Here is a 13451-nt window from a genome sequence, read left to right as displayed (position 1 = left end):
TGTGTAGTTTTGGTGGTGTTTGTGGGTTTTTGTTTTGTGTTTTTTGTCCTTTTTTAAAAATTTTAACTATTTCAGGTTAATAGAGATGTCTTGCATTTATGAGGTATTTCAAAAGTTTACAAGAGCTGAACTTAACATACAGATATTTGGGCAAACTACTATTCCAAGGGGGGGGGTGGGCACAAACAAACAGTGCACATAAATTACTGAAGAAGATAAAAGTACGAGTGAGACTATTGTATCTTCAGGTTTAATACCCACTGATTATCTCAGTCCTTCCTGATACTCCATAATTTCTGAGACCAAAATATATACTGAGATGATCAATCTCTGTTTGTCCTTTCTCAAGCTCCAGCAGAACTAAAGTTAAATTCTTTTACTGAAGAGCTGCTAGAGAGTATATATGGGCAATTTGTTAATGGATTGACTTGCTTTTGAGGGGGTGCTTACCTAACAGGATCTTAATTTCTGAAATGGGCTTTCAGTCTTGTTTGTCTCTACTTTACTTGGTAGTAGTTTGTGATGAGGTTTTAGATGCTTGTCTGCCCTTGTCAGGGTAACTGAAGCCTGTTGAGACCATATACATGAAGCGTATACACTGCAATTTTGGATGTAGTCTGTTGGTGCTTAACTAAGTCAAATGTCTCGTGATTTGAAAAGGTATTTATAGAACATAAGAAAAACTTTCATTTACTAGTGCACGGTATAATGCATAACCATTTGCAAAAGGAAGCAGGATACAGCCTGAAAACTTTTTTTTTTTCTGTTGAAAAGTTAGTTGATTGGCGATGTTCTGTAGGACATACATTGTTTATATGCCCTCTGAGAAGTTGGCATTTCCCTTGAGGTGCATGTAATTAATTGGCTGTTAGCCACAGGAAGTATAATTCATGTATTTGAAAGCATCCTGTAATATGTTTCTTGGCAGAAAAGGTAGATGAGTTAATAAACTACATAAGAATATTTGAATGGTTTATAAGCACAAATAATTTTCTTAAATTATTATGGGAAGGCTAGTATTATTACAGTGGACCACTAGGTACTAACAGCACAACTGAAATTCTGCCTGTATATTCAGTAATTCATTTACATCTGTTTCAAAGGCATGGGCTCAAAACGTATGTAAAGTTACTCCCTGTATAATTTGGTTAAGGGGGAGGTTTTTTGTTCTGATGGTATCTTTTCAGTGTCTCCACATCTCCTGCATGTGAACAGACTAAAATCTGAGGTGGTATGTACAGTTTCTGTTGACCAAGTCCTGCAAATCTTCTGATATAACCAAGATATAGATAATTTGTTGGGAATACTAGAATATAGGATTTTTTTGTATGCATGTCCCTTTTAAAAAGCTTTGCCTGACATTAATTTAATTGCTAGTTTGAAGGTGAAATTATGGCTATCCATGCGAGACTGACTTTGAAAAAAAGCTAGAAGGAGGGGTTTGAAATACCAACTGTACTAGGAACTGTATAAATCACTTAATATGGTGCTTTTAAAGACTTCTAGTTAAGGTGTTCTGCACTGCAAAGCCACTTCTGATGTGTAAATATTTAAATTGGAAGCATGCTGTCTTCTAATCTTTAAAGGGTGTATCAGATGTACATGAGATGAACATATCTTACATAGGAGCAGTCAGTGCCTGGTAAATCTTTTCAGCGTGAACATCATGCTAAAGGGCATAGCATGAATGTGTGAGATTTTTAAAACGAGGATCTTTGTGAGCTACAATTCATGTGGTTATAGTAGTAGACTGCAATAGTCTTACAAGTAACCTACATATTACTACAATATGAATTTTGCATAATTCTTAACCAGTGTTTAAATGTTTGTTTTAATAGAGTGGTAACGCTCCTCTCATGAATTCTGTGAGCTTGGTTAGTGGAAGGATTCTACTCTCCTGGCAGTTGTAAAGGCTTATTAGCTATGTGTGGAGTTGAGAACAAATTGGCCTGACTTCTCCAACTGCCAGGTATCAGCTCTTATTTGAAATGGGTAGAAGTGCAGTAGGGAGAATGATTAAGAGCTTTCACTGGAGTCTCTTTTGACCATGTGGCTAATGAAACCCTGAGTTTAGATACAGTTTGACAATGAAAAAGAAGCTGTCGCTTTGACTGCTGCTCAGGGTGAATGAGAACCCTTCCCTGAATTTGAAAGCACCAGTTTGTTGAAACCATCATGCCTAGAACTGTTCTTGCATCATATGCAGTAGTGGCCTGTGTTCTATGTTTCTTCTGCAGTCTCAGTCACCATGCTTGGCTGTTACTAAGGCAGTGAAGGTGCAGAAAGATAGTTCAGTTTATATTGGAATTGAAAACCTGCCTTGTGGAATGAGCAGTCCACCAGCTCTTCCTCAGCTCAGTTCTAGGCAGCAGCAGGAACAGCCAGCAATACAGAAGTTCTATAGTGGCATCACTGTAAAACTGAGGTGATTTTGTTAAGTTCTGTGCCTGTGTCGCTTTTGTGTAGAGTACTGGCTTTCAGTGGGAATTTACAGTCTAATGTCTCTTATTCCCCCGTTTGCCAGAAACAGGAGCAGTACAGATGTTTGTCTACAGAAGAAAGCCATACCTTTTGTGGTGTAGTAAGGAGATAGACAAGTATTTATCAGTCGAACAAGTAGGAAGTCTGAGCCTTTTCCCATTATTAATAGTATTTCTGTTGTCCAGCTACTGTCAAATTCTTTTCTAAGGTGTGGTTCAAATATAAAACACAAGGTGGGGATAGTATTTTGCAGGTGAAGTCCAGTAACTAAGAGGTGATTGACACGGGGAAACTTGATGTTATTCTTGATGTTAACTTCTGCAGCATATGCAAAAATGTGTGTCTTGGCTATAGTAGTGAAAATCAGAGGCCAAAATATTTCCTGAGTGAGCAGGGCTTATAAACAGATAATATAATGTGTTGTTTAAGCTATAAATAAAAGTTTGTACTAAAAGCAATTATTTTTGTTGTAGAGGGACTCTGAATATGTCGGGCATAGCTCTTAGCAGACTTGCACAGGAGAGAAAAGCCTGGAGAAAAGATCATCCATTTGTAAGTGAGAACTGTCAAATTTCTGACTCTGCAGTTATTTGTTGTTCTGATGATGATTTTTTCTTTACTCTGATGTGATTTTTTTTTAATTAAATTAATTTTTTTGAATAAAAAAGCTGCTTAAAACTATCTAGTGCAAAAAGAAGTAACTGTGTAAAGATGAAATGTCATGAAGTATTCTAAGTACATCTTCTGAAATCCTCACCCTTTGGCTTTTTGCCTTAATTCAGGGATTTGTAGCAGTACCTACAAAAAATCCAGATGGTACAATGAATCTAATGAACTGGGAGTGTGCTATTCCAGGAAAGAAAGGGGTAAGACTTACTGTTGTCCTAACATCTCCCTTCATGGTGAAAAATAACATAAGCCTGTTCTTGTGTTACACTGACAGCTGAGTGTGTAACTTACACGTAGTTTAACAGAAATGCTAGGATCCTGCTGCTACTTTAGAATCTAGGTGGAGTGGGCTAAGAATGATACTGGACAAAATACACCATGAGCCTGTTTCACTGTTGGCCCTGACCACCTTAATAATAAAATTTTTCAGAGGAGCGTGTAAAGAATCCTACTTTGAGAAAACTTGAGACTTTCTTCTGCTTCATGCTGGGGTTTAGTGTGACTTCTGTTCTTACTAAATGCTGGTTTTAAGTCTTAAAGCTTGAAAATTAATACTACCAAAATGTTGCCACAGCTGGTTAACTGCTGGTACCTCTTTTGTCCACAAAACAGTGAGACCCTTCAGTCCTAGAGAAGTGCTGTAGCACTGTTTTTGGATTTCATGGAAAATAGTTCTGCGTTATCAACGTGGAATCTCATTGTCTTCCATTTTACGGAATTTTCCTTTTTCGTGTTAGGGAAAGAAGAATAGTACCCTCTAACACTGTTTCTTTTTATCTGACTTAACTTGTGCTACTGTGTCCCTTTCCTTAGAGTAACAAGGGAGAGGAAAAAGTCTGTAGAGACCAGAATTGTTTATTTTTCTCAGCTTGATCTGGTTCTAGGGCATAGGACAAATGCAAACTTTTAAGTGGAAATAATCATTAATGCATGAAACCTCTTTGATATTGTACGCTGCCATTATAACATCTCATTCTGAGCAGAATCTTGTTTCTGTTTTTCAAGGTGTTACTTGGCATGTAGAGATTATTCTTGAATTCATTGGATGCAGTTGTTTCTTCTGAGATAATACTTGGTTAGCTCAGATAAATACTCGGTCGTTTTCATTCTTCTGGGTCTTTAGTGTTTTGCATGTGGGACTTCTTTTGTTGCTTTGCCTGTTCTACTGCCTCTTGCCAACTTGCTTAAGTCCCCTTAAGATCTCATTTCTTAGATTCTGAGAGCACAGAGTGTGTAGGCAAAACTTGCAGATTCTGTGCTACTGCCTCAGTTTAATGCTGAACATGGCATTGCTGTTACGGTTATAACTTTGCTCAATACTTTGGTAGTTGTCCACACAGCTCAAGTTAGTTCTTAAAGAAGCACCTAAAAATAATTTAACGGTGTAAGGGAAAAACTCATCCCCTTGTGTTCTGCCAAAACAAGATTATTCCTCATAATAGCCAGTTATGTACCTTATCAAGATGACACTTTAAAACACTTATAAATCTTCATGCTATATGAAGTCTCCATGCTACTGCTTTAAAGTTTTGTAAACCACAAAGTGGAGTGAACAAGACCCTTAAAGCCAACTTCTTGCCTCCTAGAAAATGCATTGCACCAGGAAAAGATCAGTTATGCTCATGTGATTCTTGGTAGACATTTATTTTAAAAAATCAGGGTTTCCACTCAAGTAAAAATGCCATCTCTTTAACAAGGAGCAGTATGCCTTGCTCATCTCTACCCGACCAACCAGTTGCTCTCTATTGCCTTTGTGTTTGGAGGCACACTGTACTGCAGCTGCTTCCCCTGAGACAGACGAGTAGTTGAAACCACCAAAATGCTTCCTCCTCAGCCAGATCAAAAATTGAAGTGGTGTTAGTCCTGGGTTAGATATCTCCACTCACTTTTTTGACAGCAACTCACTTGCTAGTAACTACCTAGAATTTGACTCTCAGATAGATCTGCAACCTGTCCAGTAACACAATATGATCTTCATGATACTGTTGTCATACTGTTATCTTAGTAAGGCTTTTGAGTGTTTGCTGTCTTTCATCAATAAGGTATGTTGCTCTATCAGAAAGACAGTAAAAATTTTTTTTTGACTGTTCTGGTGTTCTACTTGAAGAAATTATTAAAAGCTATTTGTCTTCCCTGATGACTGAAAGCAAACAACATAGAATAAACTTTTCCTATCAAAAGGCTCCTCTCTTCTAAAAATGGACAAGTTTGTCTCCTCTGAGAAGGTATGGAGAACAGATATTTCTAGTTGTTGACAACTGACTACTATTTTTAAATACACTATAGCAAATGTAATCAAACTCATACACTTTTTCAAACATGGTTATTTTAGTATCCCGTAGCGTGTTCTTTTTCCTGTTCTAGCTTGAGGCTTTGCACAATAAATATTAATGACAGTGGAGTGCTGTTTCTTTTTTGGGGTGGGTTGCTTTTGGTTTTGTTTTTTTTTCTTTCTTCTTTTTTCCTTCTACTAAAAATCATATAATTCAGATAAAAAAGAATTAGGGATTTCTTCCTAAGGTGGTCTTCAAACATACCTGTCTGTCCCAGAGGATAAGATTTGATCTTTCATGCTGATAAGATGTGAGACCATCTTGAATCCAGTTTGTTTTAAAGAATGAACCCAACAGTTATGTTCATTGCAGTGTTTCTATAGCAAAGGCAAGTTACAGAGAAGTGATCTGAATTTTACCTATATAATAAACTTTTCTGTATTGCTGTACTTCTTACTAGAAATCAGTTTGTCTGAAGATGGGCTTTTTTCCTTGTTTCCAAGTAATATGACAAGGAAGTATACATTTGAGACAAGCTTTTTGTCCTTTGCTAGATGTTTTTCCTTGTTTCTAAGTAGCTTTTGAGTAGTGCTGTCTTATTTGGTCTGCCCTGTAGCATGGGAACTGCTCTTCCCAGTTTCTGATTGGGATAAAAAGCTGCTTAGAATTTGTTACACAAAAAAGATTGAATCTGTGAGACTACTTGCCAGCAAATGCATATGGAGTTACTTTAGACTAGTGATCCTCATATTAACTGTAGCAATACTACAGTGCTGTCCAAATTTTTTGTTTATTTGTGATTTTCTTAGCCATGATGTCATGAGGCAAAATAGAAGCCATTTACATCCATGTGCTGAAGGGGTCTATCCGTACCCTATCTTCTCAGTCTTACTTTAAGTGGGGGTATAAATGGCCCCTTCCTCGCTGCATGTGTATCATGTGAAATGTTAGAAGTATTCTGTTCTTCTATATACTATGAAACTTGTGTATGGAATTATTGGTGATGATCCTGACTATTGGTGACTCAGCAACACTTACTAGCTGTAAGGAAGTGGAAAAGCGGGGTTTTCTTTCTTCAACTCCGTATATAGGTAGGATAACTTGCCTCAGTCTAGACAGCGTGCTACAGTGTAGGACAGCTATTTTCTACTGTGTAGCAGAAGGATATCTTGTGCTTTGCCTGAGAAAGTGTATTCTTGATAAGCTTTTTTCCACAAGTTTGACTTTTCCTTGCTGTAATCTAAACTCTACCTTAACTTTTCATAGACACCATGGGAAGGAGGCTTATTTAAACTACGGATGCTTTTCAAGGATGACTACCCTTCTTCACCCCCAAAATGTAAGTAAAATGACTAAAAAAAGACAGGTTTATTAGAACAATGTTAAACTAGTCCATGAGGTTCTATGAATGGTTATTACTTCCTTACAGATTTTTTTTTTAAAGGGAAGTTGCTTTTTTCTTTTTTTCCCCACCTCCCGCTTTGTATTTACAAAGTTGTGATGAAATGAGTTAAGTGCTCAATATAACAAAATTGGGAGGGGAGGAGGGTTCCTGTGTGGGTTTCCTCAAAGTTTGAGAAAAGCACCACCTGGAAGTGTTCACTACTTGATCAGTACTCTTTGGAAACTAATAGGTAGGCATGGTTAGACCAAATCCCTTTGCGTGTCCTTACCGTTAAGTTGGTCTTCTAAGCCAAGAACACAGAAGGCAAGAACTTTGGGGGGGGGAATCTAAAAAAAAAAAGTTCCATTTAATCTTTTTTCATCTACTTGCTCTAAAATGTGCATCTATTCTTTTTCTGCTACTATGTACAACAGATACCTTCAAACTAGCTTCCTTGTTAAGTTTTAGAATTTTCCTTAGCCCTGCTGAAACTTAGTTACTTTAGAAATCTGAAAACATCTATTGCCTTGCCTAGTTAGTTTCTTGGTTCTTGAATTGGCTACTATCTCAAATCAATGACAGTGATTACAAATGCCTCTTTTGGCAGTGGTTCATTTCTCATTTCATTTTAGTGTTTCAGCTGTGTAGGTTGTCTTGGTTACTCCTTTTGTTTGTTACCACCTACATACATGTGACACAAGAGGAAACGTATCTTTTAACTAGAAAATATTTAATATCTTGAGAAATACCAACTAGCACATCCTGCAAGTGTTAAATTAACTGCGATGCCTTAAGATAAGATGTATATGTGACTCATAAGACTTCTAACCAATGCAGCTTCTGAATTCCTACTGAACTTCATTGAGCTGCTCATAAGCAAGACTTACTTGTGATGTCAGATGGATTAGAAAACTGCACTAGCATGTAGATGTTTCATATTGCTAAATAAGTGTTCGTTACATTACTCAATGGTGGCTGTTGGATTTAAGTCCTGTAAAGATTAAAAGAAATGCCAGAATATAAATTGAGTGGTAGAAGGAGCTGCACAAGCCTAGTCTTTTCAGTCTTGCAACTTCAACCTGGTTCCTCTTGCTCAGTGCATCTTGATTAAACATAAAGGAAAATTGAAGCTGAAGAAAACGCTAGAAACTTACGTCTTCCTTTTATGGAACTTTTTGCATTTTAAAGTGAGAAGAAAAGAGTTTTTTTGATGAAACTATGTTTTCAGTTTGCATTCCTAAACCAAAAGATTACTGATCACAATGATAGCGTTACATTGCCTGGATTGATACCATAGATGTGATGGAGTTCCTGCTCCTGGTTCCTGAAGAAAACCAGTATTAATAGCTGCAGAAATCCTTGGGTTTTTTGGGGGTGTGGTGCTGCGGGGTGTCTTTGGCCAGTTTGTTGGTTCCTCCCCCTGCCTTTAAACCAACTGTCCAATCCTAGTCTTAACACTGCATGCAAGTAATTCTCTCTTCTTCATCAGGTAAATTTGAACCACCATTATTCCACCCAAACGTGTATCCTTCAGGCACAGTGTGTCTCTCCATCTTAGAGGAGGATAAGGACTGGAGGCCAGCAATCACAATTAAACAGGTCATTAATTGTACTTAGACATATTCTTAGCCCTTTTCTTTCCTTTGCTTGCTTATCTTATGTGAAAGTAAGATGTTCACTGTGTTTCTACAGTTGTTTTCTAAGGGTTTTTCAATTTAATGTCTCTTAGAAATACCCATGCCTATGTTATTTCTATTGTCTTCCACAGATCTTGTTAGGAATACAAGAACTTCTAAATGAACCAAATATTCAAGACCCAGCTCAAGCAGAGGCTTACACAATTTACTGGTAAGTATCAGTGTATCAGCTTGAAAGCTGCTGTATTGCCTACAGCTGTCTGTTACTTACACTATAACATGCAAGTGTGTTTTAGGAATGATCAGGGGAATTTTCTTACCTTCATGTCTATATTCTGTGGAGATGCCTAGCTTGTGCTAAACTGGAACAAAACAGTAACTTAATCATTAATGGAGCTTTTAATAGCATCACAACAGCGGTAAAGCATGAAGGCTCCTTCAGTTAGACCATAATTCTCATCCGTGTTCTAGCCCAACATAGAATCCTTTCCCCTAAAGGCTGAGTAGTAGTGATGAGATATAATAATTTCATGAGACCAGAAACTCAGGAGACTGAATTAGGTGACAAGTCCCATTCATCAGGATAAGTGTAACTTACTTCTGTCCAGTAGTGGGTACCTGTAAGCACTTGTGCCTGAAGGATAAATGAGAGCTTCTGTGATTGCTGTAGGAAATATGCAGCATTTTGTGAAAACTAGATCTTCCAAAAGAATAGGTTAAAATGAACAGAAAACTTGTAGCTTTAGCAGAATGAAGTTTGCGTTGGTTAGTAAAGCTGATAATGTGTGAGCTAAAAAGTACTCTTTTTTTTAATCTGAAAATTTTCCCGCCATTAAAAATGGATGGCTAATCTATAATCTTTATGGGAGCAAAACACTTTTGAAAAAATGCTTTTGGTACTGACAGCTACTGAAATAATGACCAAGATGGAAATGTGGAATTACCACTCTGGACAGAAGATGTCTCCAGGAGAGTGCAAAGTTTGAAAAATGGCATTTTATGAGACTTCACACGCATGTCAAAAATGTCTGTTACAAGGTCCTAGTGAAAAGGAAACGTGGGGATGGATAATGTGTCTTGGATTTAATTAAAGTCTTCACTCAATGTTATTTTTTTTAAGTATCTACTGAAGACTTGATGGGACTGAGTGCATATGGAGGACAGTTAGGTGGCCACAGTTGTAGGCAGCACCTTTGGGAGCCAGTAGTGATGAGGCAGAACTCCTCCCTCCTTTTTTTTCTTTTAAAAAAAAAAAAAAAAAGCCACTGAAGGAATCTGGGGCAGGAATAATATACTTTTATACATGTATAAATAGTCTTTGTGTTTTATTTTTTTCACCTCCCACATGCATATATGTACAAAAACAGTCTTTGCTAGTCTTGTTTCTGCTTTACTGTAAGTGCTTCTAGGAAAAAATTATCTATTTGGAACAAACTATTACAGGTTTTTTGTTACTTCAAATATATATATAGTATCCTATTTATCCTCTTCTCGTCTTTTGGACACACAGAGTATTTCAGATGGGTTACTCTATTTCTGCAGTCTGAAAGTGTGTCTTCTACTGCCTAATGAGTAACTGGTAGAAACAGCTCAACAGAGCAGGATTGTGTACGCATATGTAATTTGGCATAGTTGATAAATACTGGGCAAGATACAGTGTTGTTTAAATAGATGTATTTTAGTCAAGCTGTTAAACTTCATGAATAAACTTTGTACTCAAAATAAGAATACTTGTTCTCATTCTCAGGATTGCTTTGGTACTGTCGCTCTATAACTTTAGCAGTCTTAATGTGCTAAGCTACTTCTTCCTCTCTGCTGTAGGCATGCAGAGTCTGCTATGGCAGGCACTCTTTTGTGTGGATTGTGAGGATGTGAGACTTAACAGCTAGATTGTGTTCTCATGTGACAATGCAGTATAACTTAAAGAAAAAAGTTTATTCTAAAATTTGTAAATTTGCTTATGAGAAGAAGCTAGAGTATTTGCAGTCTGTTTGGTGGTGATTGTTCATTGGATGTGCCCAAAATTGGCTTCATTTCTTCTCCCCAAACTGTCAACTTCTGAGGATATAATTTGCTGCCTTTTTTTTTTTTTACTGCAGCAACCCTTCATAGCTGAAAGTAAGATAAGTTTACTGCAAAGCTGTCTGCAAAATCTAGTCACTGTAAACTACCTTTGACACAAGAGTAATGTTAACAAATTTTTGTTTAGCTCTTGACAGACACTTCTGACAGCTAAAATACGGTGTTGAATGTACATGGATGCTCTACTAAGCTACTACCATCCCTTCTTGGTGCAAGAATAGAAAACAAAAAAAAACCCCTTTTATGTGTTGAGTCTGAGGCTTAATGACTGGTCGTAGCTCCTTGAAATACTACTTGCTTGTTTAATCAATCTGTAGCAAGTATGCTAGACTTAGTGAACTACAGTGTTTTTTCAAAATGTTGAGCTAGCTTCTTTTTCAGCTGAGGTTAGGGTAAATCTAACCCTGTGAGTCTGACTCTGCAGAGATAAAGGCTGAAACTACCATACCATTACCATTTCCCCGTTTCTTAAAGAGCACTTCCCCTCCCTCCCCAAAGCAGTAAACTTTAAAATCATACGAAGTTCACCAACTGTTGTGAACTGCTCTCTTCAACCACTGGAATTTACTGTTAATGACCTCAGGTCTTAACATGGGGAGTGGAAAATTTACGTTCAGATGAGTAAGAATGCTTGCATGTAAGCTACGTCTGGCCTTGAGAAAGAGCAGGCGCAAACCTTTTTATAGAGACTGGTATGGTACGAAGTCAGATAGTACAATCGTTTGACAACAGAGGAAGCTTGGGAAGTAACTAGTTACATAGTACCTTACTTCCCTCCAAAGATAATCATCAGAGTAATGGTCCAGAAAAACCTTTAACATAATATAGTGTTCAATGAATTCCTACCTAATGGTTTTGCCTTCAGCAATGACTTAGTTTCATATTGAAGAGAAATAGAAGAACGGTAAGTATAATATGGCCTCTGATTTCTCAAGCTGTAATCACCCTTTCTCTCTCTTCTATTCAGCCAAAACAGAGTGGAATATGAAAAGAGGGTTCGAGCACAAGCCAAGAAGTTTGCACCATCATAAGCATCTGTCATGCAGCATCTTAAAAAGGAAGGGATTGGTTTGGCAAGAACTTGTTTACAAAATTTTTGCAAAATCTAATGTTGCTATGTACAATTAATATCCACTTAGGGGAGGGGGTTGTATGTGTGCCATTTTCCATATTCGCCACTTGTATACAGTTCTAAACTTGCTGAATTGCCCCCAGTTTTTTCATACAGGGTCTCTTCCTTCAGTCTTTTGTATTTTTGATTGTTATGTAAAACTTGCTTTTATTTTAATATTGATGTCAGTATTTCAACTGCTGTAAAATTATAAACTTTTATACTTCTATAAATTCACTAGTATCTCTAGTTACTTTGCTATCTGATGCAGGCATGCTTTAAAATGTTAGAACTATACTTAGCCTCTAGCTGGCTGTATGGGGAAGAAAAAAAAAAAAATCATGCCCTCCACCCCCTTCCCTCCCTGAACTTGTTTTTCTATCTTTCAGAAACTAGGTTGTTATTGCCTAAGAGCCTCTGAGATCCAAAGTCAGCCAGCATCTTTATTCTGCATCACTTCCTTTGTGTTTATATGGCGTTCTGTCTGTGTTGCTGTTTAGAGTAAATAAACTGTTTATATAAAGGGCTTTGTTTCATTTATCTTCATTAAAATTATTAAAAGACTGCCATTTAAGTGGCTTGGAACACACTTCAGTGCAAGTCCTGTTTTTAAGGCCTGTGATGCTGCACTTTGTTTAGATATTGCCTTCATTTCTTTTCTCTGCCCTCACCCCCAACATCAATGTGCCCCTTCTTTGGGCCCAGCATGGTAATTGCAACTATTCAACTTTGATCAATTCCTTAAACAGCTCGAATGATATTCATGACTAGCTAGAGACCAGCTGCTTAATGTGCATAATGGGATCAACATACTGGTGTGACCACATTAACATAAAATAACACAGGCATTAGACTGATATGAACAGTAATAGAAGCAACTGGGGATTTTACATGGTACTCGTTTATCAAAAATACTTCTGTGCCTTCTTCCATATGTTAATGTATATAGCTTTCAGGAAAAGGACGTGCTCTATGCAATTAGTTTCCTTCTGTAAAGGAAATCAGTTAAATATGTAAGTTATTTTCATGTATGTCAAGCTGGTATGGCCTCTATTAAACTTTCACTGCTTTTTTAATTGTATTTTTTAGTCAAAATCATTCTGCAAAAAAAATGAAGTGTGAAAAGCTTTATTCCATCTGAGCTGTAGCTTCTTCAGTGCTTTTTTATTAAAAAATGGCTACTGCTAGACACTTAAGTTATTTTAAGTGTAATACAGCTCTCTTCTCAGATCTGTTCTGCTTGCCTGCATTTGATTACAATACCTTTATAACATAAAGCATTCCCCCAAATTAGAACAGCTACATTGACATTATGCTCAGTCCTTTAAAAATTGTGTAGGATTGTTTCCTTGTCACTATCTAGAAATCTTTATTACAACAGCTGATTTGGGAGACTTCAGATGCTTGGATTGGGAAAGTGAGTGACTGACAAACTGAGTTAAAGGAAAAGATTTCCTGTTAAACTCATTTACTTGGGTTTCTTTTCTTTCTTTTTAAAGAGAAATGGAATATTTGTACCACTAAAACTGCTTCTGTGACTCCCAGTTCTAGCTCCAGCAGGGCTAGCATTTAATCTCTCTAGTACAAGAGGGTCAAGAGGTGAAAATCTTGCTGTGACTTGAAGAACTTTTATATAAGAAGGTATCACTATGAATTGTACTCAGTACCTCCAATTCTACTGGAGGGTAGCTGAAGTTTAGGTTTAAACAAGTTCCAGTCGGGTGCTGTAAACTCAAGAGAGTATTCTATTTAAATGTACAGAAGACAACTGCTAGCAGCTGCACTTTCACTATACAAACTGGCAGGCATATGGA

General features: G+C 37.1%; 1 protein-coding gene across 1 annotated transcript; it reads left to right on the top strand.

Annotated features, from left to right (window-relative positions):
• Window positions 1-2800: 2800 nt before the first annotated feature.
• Window positions 2801-11557, top strand: UBE2I (ubiquitin conjugating enzyme E2 I; the record flags this gene model as incomplete). Its single annotated transcript, XM_082006690.1, has 6 exons — window positions 2801-3033; window positions 3264-3347; window positions 6690-6762; window positions 8297-8406; window positions 8576-8655; window positions 11494-11557. The coding sequence occupies exons 1-6, from the start codon at window positions 2968-2970 to the stop codon at window positions 11555-11557; spliced, it is 477 nt and encodes a 158-aa protein (XP_081862816.1). The 5' UTR covers window positions 2801-2967.
• Window positions 11558-13451: the final 1894 nt, after the last annotated feature.

Source organism: Phaethon aethereus (genome assembly GCF_964289735.1).
Source record: "Phaethon aethereus genome assembly, chromosome: 15".
NCBI classification, from domain to species: domain Eukaryota; kingdom Metazoa; phylum Chordata; class Aves; order Phaethontiformes; family Phaethontidae; genus Phaethon; species Phaethon aethereus.
This window is presented reverse-complemented; position numbering and strand designations above follow the sequence as displayed.